The 23,595-nt window shown below is 40.0% G+C and overlaps 1 protein-coding gene across 5 annotated transcripts in view; it reads left to right on the forward strand.

Moving 5' to 3' along the window:
- The window catches only part of WIPF3 (WAS/WASL interacting protein family member 3), a 96,254-nt gene that overhangs the window by 8,396 nt on the left and 64,263 nt on the right, over nucleotides 1–23,595 (forward strand). For all 5 annotated transcript variants that reach the window (XR_003795243.1, XR_003795241.1, XR_003795242.1 and 2 more), the window contains exon 2: nucleotides 15,446–15,562. Coding sequence is in view for 2 of the 5 variants with exons in the window: in XM_029233688.1 (XP_029089521.1) it covers nucleotides 15,503–15,562 (60 nt within the window). In the remaining 3 variants the exon portion in view is untranslated. The remainder of the gene's footprint in view (nucleotides 1–15,445; nucleotides 15,563–23,595) is intronic.

A 23,595-nucleotide genomic window follows, 5' to 3' on the forward strand; every position in this document is an offset into this window, starting at 1 on the left:
TGCATTGCATAGACTGTGCAAAAGTTGAGATGCTTGTCAGAAGCTGGGTAGAGTAATGGAGAGTGCGGAGGCTTAGGGGCAGCTCACTTGGGTTGGATGCGGCTGTGTCACGTCCCAGCTATTTGATCTTGGACTATTACTTTACATCTTTGAGCCTTTGTTTCCTCGTCTGTGAAATGGGGATAATAATATCTTTCGTGCAGAGTTGTTTGGGGGGATGAAAGATGATTATGTAAATAACAATCACAATTGCTAGCACAGGGAATCCACTTAGTACATGTGAACTATTGTTTTTGTTAATGAATTGTTTAACAAAGAGCTCTCCCAACCACATATATCAGTATGAAATCATCAACCATGTCTGCCCAGGGAATAAACTTATAGTAAAAAATGATGCTGGCTCCTTTGCTATGTGTCTGACATAAATAATTACCGGAGAAATTTTTTCTCCTCATATGGTAGAACCAAGAAAAAGGACCAAAGATGTAATTGTACTTCCTCTTAATGACACAGAAATAGATTTTAAGTCTCCAGTATCCCTTAAAGCTGTCGTTTATTCTAATACTCTTCTAAACTTTTGAATGAAACGTTTTTTAGCCAATCGTCTTGCTCTCCAGTATTTCAGAGGAAGAATAAAGTAGCTTCAGAAATAGGTAAGATAACTGCCTAAAACAAGACAAGCAAGCAACATTTTCCCCTACATTTTAACAGCCTTTGCATGACTTTTTTTCTGGTTTTCACCTCTATGTGTATGTCCGAAGGTTTTAGAAATTCACCTGCAGACTTTTAGAAGGAAGGCTAAAACCGATCTGGGTTCATGCCTGGTGTTGTGTGTTCCTGGTGGTCATGGATGGTCAGTGAGTTTTAAGTGATAGTGGTTGACCTGTAGTCATTTTGACATTATCTATATAAATTACGTATGCCTAAGAATGATACCTGTCAGGATACCTGTCCGTAAGATCTAGGGGTGCATTATTCTGTGGCTGGAGAAAGAAAGCCACCATTGTCATTTCAGACCTGTGCATCCCCTTATGGCGCTCTCTTGTTTTCTCCCATTTGACGAATGACTAGGATCGGTTATAAATGGAACCAACTCACAAATGATTCATGCCTAATGGGCAATCATGTTTTAAAGCTGTTCCTCATTGTGTAGTAACCATGTATTAACAGAAGAATTAAATCTTAGGGGCTATGGATTGGTTTGAGGAGAATTGTTTTACTCTACTCTTGGTTGTTTACCGAGCCCACTTGGTCAGTCGCCTTTGACGCTTGTGGCTGGCTGCAGGGGATGGTTTCAGCTGTCATGGAAGTCTGCCTGCAAGGCCAGCCCAGTGAAACCCATGGTCAGGTCTCAGTGCTGTTCTTTGTGGATCCAGCTCACTTAGACCAAATTGTCAACACAAATTTATATTTTCCTTTATTCATTTATTCATTTGTATTTACCTTTTAGATGTAGAGGGGTCTCCTAACTCAGATGATGCAAAGCATTAAAAAAATTACTTCTTCACAATTGTCCCGAGTAAAGAAAGCAATCCAGAACTTTTATTTTTTAAGTTAGTTTTTCAAGTGGGTAATAATGCCCAGGATACATACTTCAAAAAGTGTAAAAAGGATATATAGTATAAAGTAAGTCTTTCTCACACCCCAGTCTCGGAGCACCTGGTTGTTATACATTCTTCCAGAGAGATTTCATATATGCATAAGCAGGTTTGGGTATACCTATATTTACATATACCTGTATTTATAGGTATACACATATAATACAAATAAAGGCATATTCATTCTATATACATTTTCTGCTGCCTGCTTTTTTCACTTAATATAACCTGGAGATCATTCCATATTGGTACATATAGGGCTGCCATATTCCTTTAATGGCTACCTAGTATGCCATTTTAAGGTACAAACTGTAATTTAATAACCAGCTCCCAGTCAGTGGGTTTATAGGTTATTTCCAGCCTTTTGCTATTAAAAAGAATGCTGCAGTGAATGTCGCTGTATACATTATTTCTCGTAAGTGATACACTATGTGATAAGAAAAATTCCTAGAATTAGAAAGTATATTTTAAAAATTTGATAATTTGCTCATTGCCCTTTACAGAAAGTTGTACTAATTTATATTTCCGCCAGTAATTATGAGCGTCTGATGCCTTGCACCCTCTCTAATACATATTTGCCAAACCTCTGATCTTTGTCAATCTAAGTGAAAAATTGTATCTTGGTGTGGTTCTGACCTGTATTGTCTCATTATCAATAAGGTTCAGCACCTTCAAATGTGTTTAAATGCCATTTGTATTTCTTTATCTGTGATATGTTTGGCCCATTGTCCATGTTTCTGTTGGGTCATTGCTTTCTTTTCCTGTTAAACAAAGAACTGCTTTATCAATACAAACTATTAATACATACACACAAACTATAAAGTGCTAAGAAATCTAAATATCTAAGTCATAGCAAACAGGTAATCATGTCACAATGTATACATATATCAAATCATTATGTTGTATACCTAAAACTAATACAATGTTGTATGTCAATTATATCTCAATTTTAAAAGATTTTAAAAATAAAGATTTTTTTAGCCACCTTTTGTCTGTAAGCTAAGGAACTTAATATATATATATTATCTCTTGCTTTATCTTCCCTTTTACCTGACAACTTTTGTTAGTTATATCTTTCTATTTTGCTATGATTAATAGTAGTTATAGTCATTTCTGTTACCATAATTTCATAGGCTCTTCAGCCTTGGTTCTATGGTTAATTCAATACTGTCTTTCTTTTTGCCCTAATTTCTCTCTTCAACTCTTAATTGGCTGAAGTTTTTCCTATGGTAGTATCTTCAATATATATTCAGGAAACATAATTCTTGCATGTTTAAAAACATCTGTCATACTTGCTTTTTGACCACAGTGACAGTTTGGCTGGGTATAAACTTTTGGATCATACATTATTTCTCTGGGATACTGCGGCACGTCTAATATGTCTCTAAAACTATATCATTTTTCTTCGGATATCATGTGCCTTTTAATCTATAGAATTAAACCTTATTTTTTTATTTTTATTTTTTTGCGGTACGCGGGCCTCTCACTGTTGTGGCCTCTCCCATTGCGGAGCACAGGCTCCAGATGCGCAGGCTCTGTGGCCATGGCTCACGAGCCTAGCCGCTCCATGGCATGTGGGATCTTCCCGGACCGGGGCACGGACCCGTGTCCCCTGCATCAGCAGGCTGACTCTCAACCACTGCACCACCAGGGAAGCTCTAAACCTTATTTTTGAAAATTTTTCTTACATTATATATGTGTGATTATGTATTTGAATATTTATTCTCTTCCATTCATTTGTGTCTTTTATTAAGTGAAACCATGTATCTTTTTTTGTCTGTCTTCCACATCTACCATTTTCTTTCTAATACTTTAAATTCTTTGTCCATTTCTGTTTCATTTTATTTATTTTTCTCAATTCTCCATGGTCCTCAGTGTGTTTTCAACAATACCTGTTTTTTTTTGGGCTCTTTGTAGTGTGCTCTTCATTTTTTTAAATGGAAGTATAGTTGATTTACAATGTTGTGTTAGTTTCAGGTATTCAGCAAAGCGATTCAGTATATTCAGTGATATATATATGCAAATATATATTCTTTTTCAAATTCTTTTCCATTATAGGTTATTAAAAGATATTGAATATAGCTCTCTGTGCTATACAGTAGGACATTTTTTGGTCTTCATTTTTCTCTTTCACTTCTCCCACATTATATTTCATCTCCTATTGCCTTGCTACATATTCTCAGAGTTCTTATATTTTTCCTTTGAGTCCTTAATTTAAAGGGATAACTGTTTCATAAAATTTTTTCAGTTAATAATTTTATGCCTTGTCACTGTTTTCACCTGCTTCACAGAAGTATATTTTCTGAAAAGTGTTTTTCATCTATCGTCTGTCCTTTGTCCTGTTCCTTTTCCCACTTTTTTTTTCTAGTTTTCTTGTATAGATCTTGTGCTGGTTCTCTTCACCGTTTCCTTTTATTTAGTATTCATCTTAGAATGAGTTGAATTCTTCTTAGACCAACTATTTGCAGGAGATTTGTTTAAGGAAAAGACCAGGACAGGTTCTAGACCAGGGAGAGTTCTCTTTGGGTCAGAGAAGTGCTCCTTATGACAGAGAGAGAGAGAGAGAGGGAGGAGGGAGAGGGAGAGGGAGAGGGAGAGGGAGGATGAGAGGAAGAAAGAGAAAGTGAGAGGCTTTAGGCTGCTCATAATTTACTCTCTCCCTCACCCTTCCTCATTTCTAGCCATGCACCCACTGGAATGGCTTGTCTTTGCCTCCTTCCCTGCTCCCTCATGTGTCTAGGGTCCAGGGTCGCTCCTGTGCCGTCCTACACGCCCTTTTTCATTACTCTAAACAAGTGTTGGTGGGGCTTCCTCACTGAGGAGCCAGAGCTTCTTATTCTGGAGAATGACTCTGTGTGGACTTTGTCTGAGGTCTGCAGCCACAGGCTTACTCTCTACAACACCTTACCTAGACCCTGTATTTGATCGTCCTGGGCAGCAGGCAGCCCTGTCTCATTTATTGAAATTCAGGGTTACAGAAATCTAGTTTTTACTTTCTGCAATTGAGTTTATATTTCTGAGATTCCCTTTCCTTCCTATTTTGAAATGGTTTCCAAGAAAAGGAAGGAACAGAGATATTTTCACTCCACCATCTGAAAACCAGAAAACCTCCTTGAACTCAACTTTATTTTGAAAAGTGTTTTCTAATTTAAAAGACTAAAGCCTCATCTCTGCTGTCCCTTAGGACAAGCGTTTCCATTTCCAGGAAGCCACCATATCCTTAATTTTAAAAATTACATTTGAAAGAACTTTGCTTTTTGGAGAGGATCATAAACTATTTTTGATTTGTTTAATACTTATCTCAAAGCAATACTCATTTGGTCCTCACACTTATGCAAATCAGGAAAGAAGGAACATGCTTTACTTTTTTACAGATGGAGAAATAGATGACCATTAAAACCAGAACTAGAGACCAGTTCTCTCAACTGTCAACCTATTCCTCTTTGATGACAGCGTTTCTAACATGCCAGGTGAAGCTTTTCTAGTGAGCACTGGAAGCTTTGAGAATCCCACATCCAGAATACATTTTATTCCCACACTGATAGTAAGGCCTACAGTTGGACAGGAATTTCTCCTGCCCTTTTCCTCCCTTCCTATTTTAGTTGGTAATATTTTTCTTTAAATATCATTAAGATAATTATTTAATCTGTAGACACACAATTTACATAATGTGCTGCTGCCAAGGTGTGTCTCCATCTTTTGCTTAAGTAGTTGGCATGACCCCTGATATATATGTTTTCTATTTCTTCCCCATAGTGACAGCAAAGCAACGGTATTTGACACTACCTTTGGCCTTGGCAATACCAAGATACCTAAGACACAGTTCCTATCTTTGAACCTTCGAGGAGCCCGTGGTCCAGTGAAGGGAGACACACAGACATGTGAAAGGAAATTGCCAAAGTCCCTAGTGCCGTAATAAAATTGCGAACAAAGTACTATAGGAGGAGTTAGCTTTGGCAAAGGAAGAAGAAAATCTGTGCAGAGAAGTTGGCACCTGAGTGTGTTTCAGAGGATTGGTAGAAATTTTCCAGGTGGTGAAGGCCATCACATGCAGCCTGCATAGCATGGACAAAGGCACAGAAATATAAAGAAAAGGTATGTAAGAAAACATCACAAGTGTGGTGTGGACAGAGGATAGGGTGCATAGAATAGAGTGGAGGATAAAATGGAGAACTTGACTCCATGACGAAGAGCCTTTAGGAAAGGAGTATATGTGAACTGGAGAGTGAAGCCCTGTAGTCTGAGAGGTAAGACCTCCAGTCAGTGTATCAGGCTTGGCTGACAGGGAACTGTGCTTGCTGCCACGGACAGAATGTGCCTGGTGACAGAGCTGAGGATGCCTCCTTGCCACAGGTTGTTTGAGATTCTAGCGAACTTCAAACTGGACAGGGAACTGGAGGCACCAGAACTTGGGCCAGCCATCCTGACTTGGCCCAGGCTGGCACAGTATCCCTACTGTGAAAATACTGAAACTAAAATCTAAAGTCTCAGAAGTGAAACTAGAAAAGAAAGAATTTGTCTTGTAGACTTGTTCCCTATGCCCCCTCCAGTCTGAACATTATTTCTTCAGTGATTCTCAGAACAGCATTTTTAGGAGTATTCACAATCCTAAGTGCAAAATGACCACCTTAGTCTTAGAAAGGAAAAAATGCCCTCCTTATAAAATCCAACATCGTAAAATAAATTAAAGAGGTGGTAATTTATTTTGTAAAATGACTTATTATTTTATAACATTGATTATGGGATTCCATTGGATAATAAACTCCTTTTGTATGCTTAAAGCGTACCTCAATTTTTCCAAAATTAGAGATGCCATTTTTCAGAAGCATAACTGTTGTGTAAAATGAGACTTACTTATAAATGTCTGATTAGTATCATGTATTTTTTAAAATATTTTTTTCAAAGTTTTTTTGATGTGGACCATTTTTAAAGTCTTTATTAGATTTGTCACAATATTGCTTCTGTTTTATGCTTTGGTTTTTTGGCCGTGAGGCATGTGGTATCTTAGCTCCCTGACCAGGGATGGAACCCACACCCACTACATTGGAAGGCGGAGTCTTAACCACTGGACTGCCAGGGAGGTCCCCCATCATGTCTTTTTTTTTTAATCATATCTTTTTAATAAGCCTCGTTCTTCTTTTAGCTAATTCAAAGGCAGAAAAAAAAAGACAGGAAATCAATATTTTCTCCTTTAACTCTTGGGAAACACACACACAACGATTTTTATGGCATTTAGCCATAATTTATTTTATTTTTATTTACTTTTGACTGCGTTGGGTCTTAGTTGCAGCATGCAGGATCTTTGTTGTGGCATGAGGGATCTTTCGTTGCATTGCATGGTCTTCTCTTTAGTTGTGGCACACAGGTTCCAGGGCACGTGGGCTCTCTAGTTGAGGCGCGTGAACCCAGTAGTTGTGGTGCGCTGGCTTAGTTCCCCCACAGCATGTGGGATCTTAGTTCCCTGACCAGGGATTGAACCCGCATCCCCTGCATTGTAAGGTGCATTCTTTACCACTGGACAACCAGGGAAGTCCATAATTAAAATGCTTGCGTCAATGATAAATATTATCAATATCACTATTTATATTTTTTCACCTAATACTGTTCAAATATTATAATGAATTCAATGATCTGGGAAAAAATTTGCATTTCAATAGGAGTCTTATAAAAGGAAACCAATTTCTGAGCTTATTGTAGGTGTGACTTAGTGGCTTCCGTATTAGATTGTGGTTAAAGTGTATCTTGGTTTTAGAACACACATGGACAATCTTCATAAATCCTTTAAGCATTTCAGCAGATAATTAATTATCATATCTGGTCAGGCCTGAGCAGATTCAACTTCAGGAGCTGCTGTCAAGGCTGGTGTATCTCAGGTGTGGGAAACCCTTCATGTCACCTGTGGGAGAGGTGAATGGGCACGCAGCTCATGGGCACTCAGCTCAGTTTCTGTTTCCCTTGTGTGTCAATTCCAGTCCTAAGTACAGTGTGCCATTTTCATGGACCCAGACTACTGAAATTAAACGGATCTACAGAAAAAAGAACCTTCTCAGTAGAGGACACAACTTCCGACTGTATGGGGCAGGGCATTTCATCATCCTGGTTGTTCTAGAGCAGGGCTTTTCAAACTTCAGTGGGCACAAAAATCACTTGCTGACAAGAGACTCCCAAAGATTCTGATTCAGTAGGTCTGGGGTGGAGACTGTGCCTTTCTTACAAGCTTCCACATTCTAGAGGTACTCAAGGTATGGATTCAGACCAACAGTGTTGGCCTCGCCCAGGAGCTTGTTAGAAATGCAGGATCTCAGGCTCCACCCTAGAGCTACTGAATCAGAATCTGCATTTTAATAGGACCCCTTGGGTGATTCATCCTCCATTAAAATTGGGGAAACACTGCTCTAGATCACTGTTCCCCAAAGCACGAAGGTTTAAGTATCACTATGGAAACCTGAAATGAGTTTAGATGGTACCTAGATGAACATTTTATTTTAATAATTGTTAAGTTGATTTTTATTATTACCATCTACTTATGGCAAATAATATTGGTTTTCCATTTATGGTAATAATTTAAAGTTTCTTTCGCAAAATAAACAATTTTAAAGTAAGTTCAGGTGGTGTGTGGATGTGACAAAAACTATAAAAAGTTGTATGTTTACAAGTGACTTAAGTTAACATGGTGCTTAAGAGCATGGACTCTGGAGCCAGACACCCCACGTTTGAATGCCTGCTCCTCCAGTAATTCACTGTGTGACTTTGGGCAAGTTTCTTAACCTCAGTGGGCCTTGGTTTCCTCATCTGAAGAATGGCGATAATAGTATCTATCTGATTGGGATATTGTGGGGCTTAAATACGTTCATATATGAAAAGTTCTAAGGATAGTGCCTGACACATTGCAAGGGCTGTATCAGGGCTAACTTACTGTACTATAATCTAGAACACAAATGTTCAAAGACTTTTTTATCCTGTGCTTTTTATTTCCCCCTACCTTATCCCCTGCTTCCTTGCTTACTCAGATCGACATGCCCCACCTACCCCAAAAAGCTAAATATTCCAGGAATTTTGTACCGTTGAGGAGAGTGAGAGCAGCAACTTCCATTTGGCCAATAAGAGGATGGTCTTCACTTAACGAGGTGGTTGGTGGGGGGGTGGGCATGAGAGCTTACAGGTGGGAAGTCCCAGGAGAGGACTGTGCCCAGAGAATTTGCTCTGAAACAATGAGGAAGTGACAAGAGAAAGTGACCACTCGTACATCATTTTCACCATAACCTGGAAAGAAGGCTTTTAAAAAATTCCTTTATTGTTTTACTTATAGCTTTGGCAACTTTACCACATGTTTTTCGAGAACATTTTGATGTGTGCCTTATGTGCTCATGGGCTCTTGGGTTGTGACTTCCTGGCTGCAGGGCACCTTTGATAAATAAATGACTGATTGATAGAGTGGCAGGACCCTGCTGAAACCACAGTGTGAGAAATGGACCGCCTCACGGGGTTCATTTGCCCGCATTAGTGCAGAGGTGAGAAATCTCTCTTCTCTTTTCCTGACTTCATAGGCAAAGAAACAAGGGACTCAGTAGGACAGTGTCATACAGAGTGAAGTAAGTCAGAAAGAGAAAGACAAATAACGTATGCTAACACATATATATGGAATCTAAGAAAAAAAAACAAAAATGTCATGAAGAACCTAGTGGTAAGACGGGAATAAAGACACAGACCTACTAGAGAATGGACTTGAGGATATGGGGAGGGGGAAGGGTAAGCTGTGACAAAGTGAGAGAGTGGCATGGACATGTATACACTACCAAACGTAAAATAGATAGCTAGTGGGAAGCAGCTGCATAGCACAGGGAGATCAGCTCGGTGCTTTGTGACCACCTAGAGGGGTGAGTTAGGGAGGGTGGTAGGGAGGGAGATGCAAGAGGGCAGAGATATGGGAACATATCTATATGTATAACTGATTCACTTTGTTATAAAGTAGAAACTAACACACCATTGTAAAGCAATTATACTCCAATAAAGGTGTAAAAACAAAACAAAACAACAACAAAAACAAGACCATAAAGAGTTATGAGTGCCCAGAGAAGCTTATTTTCAGATTCCTATTCAAATGTATTTTTAGAACCAGCAAAAGATGCTTTTGTCAAATAGTAGCTTATATTTTAAAAATAGGCACATTTTCTGTTTGTGAACAGCTGTGATCTGACAAACTATACTTAGGGGAGAAAAGTGATGATGACAAGAGCAACTAGTGTGTAAAATTGTTGACCATGAATTATTTCTCTCTGAAATAACTCACAAAGCTCAGCATATTTAACTGTTTGTTTTTTGGGGTTTTTTTTTGCGGTACGCGGGCCTGTCACTGCTGTGGCCTCTCCCGTTGCGGAGCACAGGCTCCGGACGCGCAGGCTCAGCGGCCATGGCTCACGGGCCCAGCCGCGCCGTGGCACGTGGGATCTTCCCAGACCGGGGCACGAACCCATGTCCCCTGCATCGGCAGGCGGACTCTCAACCACTGCGCCACCAGGGAAGCCCCACCCTTTCTTATAGTTACTTGTGGCTGTGGAGAGGATGATGGTATGATGATGATAAATACAGCTTCAATTAAGTGTCTGCTTTGTGTCAGGACCTGTATTACGTTCTTCATCTACAGTCTTTGTTTTAATTCTGATAACAAACTAAGAGTTAAGCATGGTAGCGGTTTTACAAATAAAGAAAGTGAGACTCACTTAGGTTAAGTAACTAGACTAAGGCCACACAGCTGGGGAAAAGCAGCGGCAGAAGTAGAACCCAAGTCTGACTGTGAGACCAGCACTGTCCCCCACATTCGGGGTCTCACGTGGAAACAGTGTTAGTTCTGTTCCTCTTGCCACCCTCCCCTCTAATGGTGTTTGAGTATCTTGCCACCCTCCCCTCTAATGGTGTTTGAAAACCTGCATCTCGATGCTGGTTTTCAGAGTTATTTCATGAGTTGGGAGAAAATATAAAAGCCTTTGAGAATCTGGCTTTTTTTATCCTAAGCATTTTTTAATACACTGCAGAGCAAAATGACATTTTTAAATGTACGGGAGAGCACAAAGCATCAAAGAGCTCATGGGTACAGCCTGTGACTTCCTGGAGCCCTGCATTCTTAACTGTCAGATTTTAACAAATACTTCTCTAGATAATTGCTTAATTACTGTATCTGTCAAGAAAAAGCCTTCACAGCCATCAAGTACTAAGTATAAAAATATGCTTTCATCCTGGAGTTTGAAAAATCATTCCTGAGATTTCAGCAAGACAGAAGCCCAGTGGCACATGGTCACTCTCAGATTTGTAAGGATAAAACTAGATGGAGAGCAAAGGATGCTGAGGTTAGGGGGAGCACATGGAAGAATTATATCGATACTTACCTGTAGGAGGTCCTTTTCACTCGAGGGTCTCTAAAATACTTTGCAAAATGGAAGTAGATAAGTAATATGATCTGAATTATACCAAGTTAGTAAAACAAAGAAATGAGGTTTTGGATCAGAAAGGCCAGGGCTTTTATGCAGCTCTGGTACTCCTGCTGAAACTTAGCAGAAACTACATAACCTCTCTGAGACAAAATTTGGTTTATCCCTACTATGGAAATGTCAGCATCTACCATCGAGTTGTTGAGAGAATTAAATAAAACACTATATTATATGTACTTAGGGGGTTCAAAAAGTTATACCGTCCATCCCCGTTATTCATGGATTCCACAGTTTGCTAATCACCTACCCTCTAAACTTTATTTGTAACCCCAAAGTCAGTAGTCGGAGGTGACTTCATGGTTATTCACAGACATGCACAGCGGGGGAAAGCTCGAGTCGCGTCATGCACACGTTCCCAGCTGAGGCTGAACGAGCAGCACTCTGCCTTCTCCTTCCAGCTCTCACACTGTAAACAAGTGTCCGTTTCATATTCTATTTAGTGCCATGTTTTTCAAATTACTGTGCTTATTGTTGGTGATTTCGCTTCTGTGCCCCCGCCCCCCTCCCAGGTATAGTGCTGTAGTGCTGCCCAGTGTTCTTGAACACAGGAAGGCTGTGATTTGCCTTATGGAGAAAATATATATGTTAGATAAGCTTTGTTCAGGCATGAGTTATAATATGAATGAATCAACAATCTATTAAACATAGTATCTTTAATCAGAAACACTAATATATAAAACAAAGTTATATATTAATCAGCTGGCAAAAATCTGGTGACCAGAGGCTCACATGGGCCTAACCCTTTGTCTCTCCTAGGAGCAATGGTGCAGGTATTTGCTAAGTCGGTGTTCATGGCAACTGTAAAGAACTTAGCTACCATGAATAATGAAAATCAGCTCTAAACTTATGGTTACCAGGGGGTAAGGGGGGGAGGGATAAATTGGAAGATTGGGATTGACATATACACACTACTATATATAAAATAGATAACTAATAAGGACCTACCTAATAGCACAGGGAACTTTACTCAATACTCTGTAATGGCCTATATGGGAAAAGAATCTAAAAAAGAGTGGATATATGTATTTGTATAACTGATTCATTTGCTGTACATCTGAAACTAACACAACATTGTAAATCAACTATACTCCAATAAAATTTTTTAAAAATTTGAAAAAAGAAAAGGAGAATCAGTTCTATTCAATTTAGTTCCATATTAGGTTGGTTAAATATTAGTGGCTCTAACAAATTAACTCCAAACTCTCCATGGCTTAACACAGAAGTTTATTTTTCATGAACGTAAAGTCTAATCAGGTGTTTGGCAGATGGCCTTAAAATGGAGAGTCAGGGACCCAGACTCATTACATCCATGGCTCTGCCCACAGTAGAACCTTTGCTTCCAGCCAGTGGATGGAGGAAGACAGAAAAGTAGTGGATGGAAAGTCTTTATGGGCCAGCCTGGAGATAGAGCATGTCACTTCTGTCTTCATTCTGTTGGCCAGAGCTTAGTCACATGGTCACACCTAACTGTAAAGGAGGCTGGAAAATATAATCTGTGTGCTGAGGGGTTACATGAATAGTTGTGCCACAATTCTCCTTAAAATTACTTCCTACAGTCATTTTTCTTTGGATAAATGGAAAAACCCTTAGGTAAGAGACATTTAAGTTTTGTGAGTTACTCTTCTGAACCCATTACCATTCTGCACCAAGGGAAGCAAGTCTGTCTGCTCTCATGTGTCTTAGTTAAAAGATAAAATCCTTATATAATGAGACCATATTTTCTCTTGTTCTGTTAATACTTCAGCCAACACTTTATTCCCTCCTGTAAATTTTTGACTGAAATTATTTTGCCACTGAATTAAGGATCATGTAAAGAATATACCCAACACCTTCTATGAAAGAAAGTGTTAAAATACAAACAACTGATCATTTATATTTGTTTCAAGTAATTTGTGGTCTCACATCCAACTTGCTTTAGCATTCAGCCAGTAAAATGCCAACTTTGTCTGACCCTATGTTACTGTGTGTATTAGATTATGTAATAAAATAATATTGATGCTCCCTGGAAGAAGTATTTACTGTCCTCTGGGATCTCTGCCCAATTCTACTATAGTTTTATGCTGTGGACTCTGATGAGTATTTTTTTTTTCAGTCTTTCTGTCCTAGTTTTACTATCAAGGAAAGAGGCAGTGACATAGTAATTATCAAGCCCCTTCTTTCAGGAGAATACTCTATAGGACAATTGTGGTCTTCTATAATGATCAGCTCATGCACCTCTTTGGAACTCTTAAGAAAACTATCATGGACTCTTTCTCCCCAGAATTGAACTTATACATATATTTTATACCATTCAAAATGTCTGTACCATTTTAGGGGATTCTAAAACAGGCCAGTACTGTGTGATCCAGCAATTCCATTCCTAGGTATATGTCCAAACGAATTGAAAGCAAGGTCTTGAAGAGATATTTGTACACCAGTGTTCATAGTAGCATTAGTCAAGATACCCAAAAGGTAGAAACAACCCAAGTGTCCATCGACAGATGAATGGATAAACAAAATGTAGCATATACATATAATTGAGTAATGAGGAATGAAATTCTGGTACATGCTACAACATGAATAAACTTTGAAGACATTATGTTAAGAGTAATAAGTCAGATACTAAAGGACAAATATTGTATGATTCCACTTATTTAAAGTACCTAGAATAAGCAAATTCACAGTAACAGAAAGTAGAGCAGGGGTTACCAGGGTTTGGAGGGAGTAGGAATGGGGAATTATTGTTTAATGGGTACAGAGTTTCTGTTTGGAATGATAAAAAAAAGTTCTGGGAATGGATAGTGGTGATGACTGTACTTGATACCACTGAATTGCATACTTTAAAATTGTTAAAATGATAAATTTTATGTTATGTATATTTTGCCATAATTTAAAAAAAACAATCACGTTGAAAAGAGCCTGGACGTGAGAGCCTGATAAGCCTGGCTGGGTTCCAATTCCAGGTCTACCAGTTACCAGCTGTGTATGACTTTGGGTAAACTACTTAGTGTCTCAGCATGTCATTTTCCCTACTTATAAAGTTGGGAATAAACTACCGACCTTAGAGGATTGTTGTGGAAATTAATGTGATTAGCCTGCCACATATAGCCACTATTTTAAAAGGTAAAGAAAACTAGTATATATTAAGCAAACAAAATCCAGTGGACTGTGTTAAGAATAAAGTACCACGTTACATAATTGCTTTTTGCCTCTAGGAAAAAAGAATATTAACACAGAATAATACAGGAGGGCAGCAACTGAGTCTATGGAGCTGCCCCAGGAGCCAGAGCTGTCATATCCCCTCCTCTTCCACCTCCTGTGGCAAACAGTAAAGGCCTTTCGTACAGTTAAAGAAAAAATTGAATAATACAAAGCAGGTAGGATTTTAGCATTGAAGAAACAGAGGTACAGGACTTGCTCGAGCTTTCCAGTGACTAGAAGGACAGAAAGAACACAAAATTACCCTTGCCTAAGCCTGAGGTTTATTTCTGTTTCTGCTTAAATTGTTTTTAGATTCTCTAGGTTTTCCTCATTTTTGTAAACTGTTGGGGATTTTCTGCAGTATAGGTTTTAAGTCTTTGCAGTGTGTCTTGATATAGATTTGAAAACACAAATCCATATTCAAACCTATGCATGCAAACACACACTCTACAGAGCAATGCCATATTTATCTGGAGATCAGACATCCTACAATATTAACTCTTTGGGACATAACCATTTTTGCAGAAGCATGCCCCAAAGCCCTCCGTGTAGCAAATACCAGATATAAAGTCTTTGCTGAGAAGTGTCATGACCCCACGCAGACGACTGTATAGAAACAACAACAGACAAACAGCAGGCAAAGTTAAGAGTGACAGCAGAGAAGGAAGCAGGAAGATAGCTAATGCCCGTATAAGCCTGGCTGGAGGCTGGCAACATGAGTAACCGCTGAGCCTGCCACATTCAGAAAAGGTTAAATTTCATTCCATTTGCTCTGCTTAGGAAAATGGGGGTATGTGCAGAATATTTTTAAATTGCATCCAAAATGATAAAAGTTTAATGCTTAAAGAGGTAGAATCTGTTATTTGCAGTACTCATTATGGAGTGAAGTGTTGCTATTTATTAATATGCTCTGTTTATACTGAGACATAAATAGCTAAATTTTATCCGTTTTGTCACCTAATTCTTTCTAAAATCTAGCTATTTCTTTCAGTCTCCAGCACTTGACACAATGCCTGCCTCACAGTGGGCACTCAGTATTTATTGAAAGAAGAAAGAATGAATGAATGAGCGGGGAAGTGAAGGAATGAAACTACCTATAACATTTGCATGCCTGCATGACGTGTATTACCTGTGCGTGAATAAAGACATCCAAGTTTAAACTCACCCTTTTCTCCTTTCCAGAGCAGAGACCATTCTCCTGGGACCATTCCTAAGAAAGAAACACCCACGCTGTGACATATGCCACTGCCACCGCCACTGCCACCTCTGCCTCCGCCTCCCCCCCCATCAGCGCCCCCGGTAAGACCTGGGTTTTTCTTTTTCAGTCTGGTTTACTTGAATACACTTGAGCAGGTTTTAAATGTTCAGAATCAGCCACCACCCAGCTCCGCTATGGCAGGTGGCATCTTTGGTAGCTGGCTCTACGGCTCCAGGGTCTAATGCCAAACCAGCCTGGCCAGGTATTTCCCTTCCCGTTCTGTGGCAGCTCCTACCCTCTACCTCAGCGTCGTCTACGTGATTTCTCTTCTAATTCCTGCTGCTCGATACAGGCTTCCCAGAGTCTCCCTAATCGACTCTTCCATCTCACGGGAAACCTCAGAGGGGAGGCCACGCTGAAGTGCATAGCCAAGGAGGCGTGTGCTCAGAGTCAAGTTCCAGTGTGTGATCTGGATGGTGCTAACAGTAGCTTGGGCTTCAGTTGCCAGGTTCTGGGACCAAGTAAGAGGAGTGTCATATGAAATGCACAACAAAATATAAATCTCTAAATGAAATCTCCCTATCTACACAAGACTGAATTCAGTCTATTTCGCTTTGCGTTGTCTCTCTTGGTTTAATAGTTTGGTTTGGGCTTAGGAGAGGCCCAGAGAGTGGTTATTTTGTTTTAGGACAGGGCTTCTCACCCTTAACACCACTGACACTTGGGGCCAGGAATAGAGCCTTACCCGCTATCCTGCCGCCAGGGTGCACACCTCTCCACAGATGCGTGGATGACATGACCGCGGGAGTATAGGTTATGAAAGGAGGGTCTGAGGCCCTGCTGCACGGTCACCAGCCTTGGTGAGAACGAGGGTATGCTTGAGGTCATATGTCACCTCCATGACATTAACGTGGCACACTGACCGTTTCTGAAGCGCTGGGGCATACACCTTCCTGAAACTTGGCCCTTGCCCTTGAAGAGAGTGGAAGGAAAGCACGTGATGTGAGTTCCACCTGAAAGCTCTCTGGCCAATATATAGAAAGAATAGGAATCAGCACTGAATTTCCACTGCCGAATTTGACACAAAGAAGGCATGGAGATGAACAGTTTATAAGTGAAAGAAGCATACATGAAACTATAATGTGGGTCTCACACAGACTTGCTGGGCCTGAAGAAGCACAACTTAGAGTAACTCCCAATACCACAGTATGCCCATAAACTTAGCCAGAATAAATAAACTTATCAAAACCCATATTGTTGGGGACTTGGGGAAATAAACTCTTTTAAACATTGCTGGTGACATACCTGGGACTCAACAAATGTTGAATGAGTCTTTCCGGAGTGTTCTCTGACAAAAAACAATAAGCCTGAATATATCACTTTTTCCCCTGGTAATCAAGTAGTTTTATTTTTGAGACTGACTTAAGAATTTAACCCTAAAGGAACCAAAAAAGAATTTGTACAGTATGTGCACAGCAACGCTATTTATTCTAGAGAAAAATTAGATCTTAAACGGTTTATGAGAACTAAATGAACTGTACTGTCATGCTGTTAATTAAAAATTGCATTATGTTAAAGTGTTAATTAAAAATTACATTTATAACTGTGCTGGTAATGGAAAGTAGATATGGAATGATGAATTAAAAACAATGCACGTTTTGTGCATCATGAAATCAGCTATATATGTAATAAATAGGAAAGACCAGAAAAGAATTTTGAATGCTGATAATAAAATTTTAAATTTCATTAGGGAGTCTTTTTCTTTTAATATGCTTAAGTTCATAATAAACAAAAATGATTCTGCATTTGGATAATTCTTGCATTCCCTCTCCCATTCCTAAATTTTTTTTTTTTTTTTTTGCTACCTATCTCATGGAGGAACTCATCAATTTAGGAGGAAAATAACCATGTAAATTTTAATTTATTCTTTTTTATAAATTTATTCATTTATTTATTTTTGGCTGCATTGGGTCTTCATTGCTGCGTGCGGGCTTTCTCTGGTTGTGGCGAGCGAGGGCTACTCTTCGTTGTGGTGCGCGGGCTTCTCATTGCGGTGGCTTCTCTTTGTTGTGGAGCATGGGCTCTAGGCATGTGGGCTTCAGTAGTTGTGGCACATGGGCTCAGTGGTTGTGGCTCGTGGGGTTTAGTTGCTCCGCAACACGTGGGATCTTCCTGGACCAGGGCTTGAACCCATGTCCCCTGCCTTGGCAGGCGGATTCTTAACAACTGCACCACCAGGGAAGTCCTTTAATATTTTTTTAAGACACATTTTTCTACAATCTGGGAAAAATATTTACAGTGCATATTATAGGCAAAGAATGAACAACCTGAGCATATAAAGAGATCTTAGGGATCAATATGGAAAGGATGAGTAGAAAATGGGCCCAAGATATGACCAGGCAGAAGAAATACAAATGTTTCAACCTCACTATAATTGAATAAACACAAATTAAAATAATGAGAAATCATTTTCATCTATCAGTTTGGTGGTGGTACTTTTTAAATGTTGCCTGGAGTGTTAGGAACCAGGCACTTATAACATTTTTTTTAGTGGTTGATTTATTTATTTACTGCTACAGGCACATCCATTGCCCCCTTCCCATTTACCCACCCCCACCGTACACAAGGTTGGATGATTTGATTTAAGAAGTCTGTGGCATGGTGGATGGGCTTTAGGTTCTTTTGGTTCTAACACTTATTTTCCAGGTGACCTATATAGTCATTTATTATACCAGGCACTTATACCTCTTAATAGGAGCAAATACTGGTATAATCCCCTAAAACACAATTTGTTAATATGGATTAAGTCCCTTTAAAAAGTGGTTGTACTCAATGACCTAGTTTCACTTCAAGTAATTTCCTTTCAGTAACTCATCATAGTGTACAGAAATATTTAGCTATAGATTATTAGTGAGAGCATTATTGTGATAGCAACCAAAAAAAAAAAAAAGAAAGGAAACAATCTAAATATTTAAAACCAGAAGATTCAATAAAAAATGATAATGTAATCCACAAAACAGTATTCTAGGTAGCACTGAAAATCATATCAAAATTATTTTGTAACTCCCAGTATAATAATTGATTCAGGCAAGGATCATTCATGAAATCTAAAACAACTTAGGGAAATGTTTTGGAGAACAGGATGTTCACAGGATCCCAAGTGTCACCCACAGATTACTTCTAATTACAAAGGGGAAAATGTACCTTTACCAGGGACCAAAGTGTCGCCTGTCATAGAATGACCTTTACACAGCCTTTTGCTGTGATGCAACAAGAAATACATAGCATCACCCTGCAGTGACCTGCCAAAAATTAGTGTTCTTTGAGCAAGCAACTAGGCACATCCAGAATGTGGGACCTTCTACGACAGAGGTTGGCAAACTAGAGCAGAGCCCACGGTCCAGTTTTGGTACAGCCCTCGAGCTAAGAATGGTTTTTACATTTTCAAGTGATTGAAAACAATCAAAAGAAAAATAATATTTTGTGCATATGAAAAATATATGAAATTCAAATTTTAGTCCATAAACAAAGTTTATTGGACGACAGCAATGCTTATTCATTTGCATATTGTCTCTGGCTGCTTTTATGTTACAGTGACAGAGCACCAATTAAACAACTTGTCTCCCCCCAAAGAAGAATTCTTTTCATCTCACTAGTTGACCTGTGTTTTAAAAATTATATTCAATTATTATTATTTTGTTTTGAATTTCATCAATAAAAATTTTGTGGAAATTTGTTTTCTTTTTTGCTATATCGTACTTACAGAACATCCATGATTTTGCCTCTTGGCCCACAAGGCCTAAAATACTTACTATCTGGCCCTTTACGGAAGAAGTTTTGCCAACGTGTCCTACAGGATAGCTGGCTTCATTCAGCCTTCCTTTTGTCACCAGCAGCCAGTGATCTTGGTACACTTGCATCAGATCATGTCCCCTTCCCCATCACTTTTCAAGGGCTTCCCATCCCCCTCTTAACTGTGGGCTGCTCCACTTGCATGACCCGGCCCCTGCCTACCTCTCAGACCTCATATGGTTCCCCTCTCCCCATGTCTTCTACTTCAGGACTTTAGCATGTCTGTTCCTTCTGCTTGGAAAGCTCTTTCTGCTCAGCTCAGCCCAGATGCCCCTTCCTTGAAGCATCATTTCCTCACACCCCACACTGGCATTCATAACATACTTTTAAACCCCTCCTTCATAGCAGTTATCAGTTTTTCAGTTAGTTTTTATTTGACTGGGGTCCACATTTTCTGTTTTGTGGTCTTCTGTCCCTAGTGCCTGGCTCACAATAGCTACTCATTGAATGAATGGATGGATGCATGCATGACTGAATGAATATCTGTGTAAACAGCATTAGGAAATGGAGTTAAACTCTTCATAAGCAGTGTTCAGAACTTTAAACATCTACGCTTATGGACCAGCATGGCAGATTTTATTATGTGTAATCTTTGCAAGGAGGGGGCATTTTGTGTGATATGTCTGATCACGCTTCACCTTAGCTCTGGAAGATCTGGGGATTAGACCAAGGCCAAAAGTTTTTTGATTTTTCCCTCCTAACATCTCACCTTTCCCCTTCCTGCCCCTCCCATTCCTTGTCTCCTTCTCTCCCTGATGTGCATCCTTTGGAACCAAGAAAAGGGCTGATGGGCCTTGCTGAAGTTCTGAAGCAGGCTCTGAGTGAAAGCCAGACAGCCCTCGTCATCTAGTTTCCCTTCTTTTCTTGCCCCTATTTCCCTGTCTTTTGAGCACTACTCCTTTGTCTCATCCCTTTGAAATCCAGAAACCATATAAAAATTGCCCACATGGTACATTGGTCCACTTATAATGAAATTATTGTTGCTTTGGTTACACGATGTAACTTTTTAAAAAAATCTAAAGAAAATACAATGGATTTGATTTTTGAAACGCAGCAAAATTTTTACTGAGCTTTTGTTTTCAAATCTTCTTTGGCCCCTTGGTAGTGTCCAAGACGTGAGAAGGAACTCCTTGAGGGCCTGTGATTTCTCTTCTTTTTTGCCCCAATTGTGTAACATTGTCTACAAAAGAGGAAGGGACTATATGGGTCTCTGACCAGATGATAAACACTTTGGAGTTGGGTTGCCTAGGCAAAGCCTAAAAGAAGATTTGTAAAGTTTTATAGCATTATTTTTTAATGTTGCTGTTCAAGCTTAAATATCCCAAGGAGGCAACAGTACTCCTAGGGGAGGCCTGTGTCTTATTATTTAAAAGCAAAAGGAAAACTGGCTTGATAATCATTTATTTTCCATGATAAGCAAAACTCTAAGTAGAGAGACACCATCGATCCAGGTACTCCTCTGCCTGCCTGTTCCAGGGGTAACATTTAATAAAGTGCTGGAGGGAAATTACAATGAGAAGCATATTGTGGCCCCTCACTGTTCTGTTCCCTCGTTACTCTTTGCCAGAGTCTTTGTTTGCATTCAGGAAACTCAGTGAGATGATTTTTCTCCTTGCAGTGTAACGATTGCATGATTCATGGGTGAGGTAGACTTCCCAGTGTCAGGAAATACCAGCTGAGGCTTACATGGGGAGGTTTTTCCACCATCTCTAGGATGCAGGAGCTCATGTGGTATAAAAAACATGTCAATCTGTGAAAGAAATGTGGAAAATGAAGTGGTATCTGAAGCCCCATAAGAGCATCTTTTGGAGTTTTGCGTTTGCTGTGGTTAAAAAAAAAAAAAGGCAGGGGTAGGGGGCCGTAGGTGGAAGGGGGCTCAGTAGAATTCCCTATTACCCTATATTCTGGAAACGGTAATTTGCATGTTGACTGGTGCATTTAGAAGAATGAGAGGCTTAAAAAATCTTAAATACTGTCACTCACTTCGATTCTCCTGACATTCTGGTGCTTTGATTAGTGTCACTAATGAGGGATTGGGGACGTTTACCCAGGGTTGACAGTGGCCACTGGGACAAGGAAAAGCCTTTTGCATTAGGCCAAGCTATTAGGAGAGTATTAAGTTGACATTTGGTCCTTGCTTCAAACAGTTTGCAAAAGTGCACGTTTGTCTTCAAGTAATTTTAAGAACGAGATCCTCCCTTTCTCCTCTGCCGGTTTGTACCTGCAAGCAGTAACAGGGCTTCAGTGAAAAAACGAGGCAGTCTGCAGCAGATTTACTTGGTTTGCAAGAGAGGTGTGTCAGGACCTGCCACTCATACTTCCACAGGGCCATTCAGCACGATATTTAAATGTGTTTCTTTTTCACAGCTGTCAGGTAGGAGGGATGGCAGGAAAAAAAGGGGAAGCTTGCAGTGGTGTGCTAGGGGCAGCAATTGTGCACTCAGAACGCCTGGAACTTGGCAAGAAAAGCCTGCGAGCGCTTGTTAAAGGCCTTTATCAAATTTCATAGGAGCCCAGGAGCCTAAGCCGTTCACACAGCGTCTGAGCCGAGGGATATGGCAGGAAGCTGCCATGGGCCAGGAGGCCAAAGGGCAGCCCTTGAAAGCCTCAGCCATCTCGGTAGCCGCAGTTACTATCTGGAGCTTAATTTTACTCTGGAATCTGCTGGCTCTTTGCCTTTGAAATCTTTTACAATTACAGTGTAACTAACAATTCCTAGAAAAACTGCCAGTGAACCACTTCCCCTACCCAGGGTTGTCTTTTCATACATGCACGGTTATACTGAGGAGGGCCACGTTGATTTGGAGACTGGGCTCTTTGGGGCTATGTACCCCTTCCCCCAGACTGCTCTTTCCTTTCTTGCCATAAAAGAGAAAAAATTACCAACATCGGGTTGTTGCTGGCAATCAGATATCCAGCCCTGATCCGCTCGAGAAAGCTGCAAGCGAGGGATGAGGGGTGTTGGGATCTTGGGAGCACGAGCATATCCTTGCAGTGGGGTATTGGCAGCTAGAAAAGGTCATGTTTCCTAAGATGCTTAATGAAAAGACAGGTAACATGAAGTGGAAAAAGCAGGCTACGTATGGATAATGTGGTCCCAACTCTGTAAAACAAAACTCTGTGTACTGCTCGTTTGTGTGCTCTCAGATCAAGACAGTAAGGAAATAGTACACATACAATGATAACATTGCTGGTTATCTGGGGGCCGTATGTGTGATTTCTGTTTTCTTGTTTGTATGATTCCACATTTTCTCAAATATCTACATGGAGCATTTATTACTTTTATAAATAGAAGAAAAGGTTTTAAGAAAGAAAAAGGAATGAATAATCATTTAATCATTAATCATTGTAGATCATCATATAATAATGATCTACAATAATAATAACAGGCATCTACTGAACAGCTATTGTATACCAGGTACTGCGCCAGGCGCTTAACGAGGATTATCTAAATTCATACTTACAGCAATCCAGTGAGGTGGGATGATAGTGCCCTTTTACAGATGAGGAAACGGAGGCACAGAGAGGTTACTAAGGTGCCCAGTGTCATACAGCCAGTAAGTGGTGGAGGCTGGATTCCTCCCCAGGCTCTCTGAGAGCCTTACTGCTCTGTGTTCTACTGCTTCCAAATATATATACAGCTGGAATAAGCAGCGCTGATGACCACAGCATCAAACACTTATGTAGTGCTTACTGTATGCTTTGTGTTGTCCTAAGGTGCTTAGCGCATAATTGAATTAATCCTCACAGTAACCCTTTGAGGCAGGTACTGTTGTTATTCTCGTGGATGAGTTAACTGCGGCACGGAGGGGAAGTGACTTACACTGGATCACACAGCTAGTAACTGGCAGAGCCATGGTTTGCATGCTGGCAGAATGGCTCCAGAGTCCCTGTTCTGAACCACTAAACCAGCTGCCCTTTGCTGTAGACCTTCTCGGGGATTACCCTTACCCCTTGAATCTAAGAGCCAGGAGATCAATGGTTTACCTTTCTCACATCTAGGACACAGCTCCCAGATTTCTTCCTGTATCCCCAAGCCTCCTCCTAAGATTGCTCCTTTCTTTTTTTTTTTCTTTCCTTTTCTTTATGGTTCCACCATTTCCCCTCACTTGCTTATTGGTTTTTTCTCCTTTTTTAATAGAAAAAAAACATCTTGCAAGACACCCTCTGAATAAAACCCATGGTTTAAAAGCAGAGAGTCAGCATTAAAGAAGCAGGTACAATGCCAAAAAACCCTCAGTTTTGTCTTGTCTTTAGTTTACAGCTGGGCTCTTTATGGACT

Source organism: Monodon monoceros, unplaced genomic scaffold (genome assembly GCF_005190385.1).
Source record: "Monodon monoceros isolate NGI ecotype Baffin Bay Population unplaced genomic scaffold, NGI_Narwhal_1 Super_Scaffold_2, whole genome shotgun sequence".
Lineage (NCBI taxonomy): Eukaryota > Metazoa > Chordata > Mammalia > Artiodactyla > Monodontidae > Monodon > Monodon monoceros.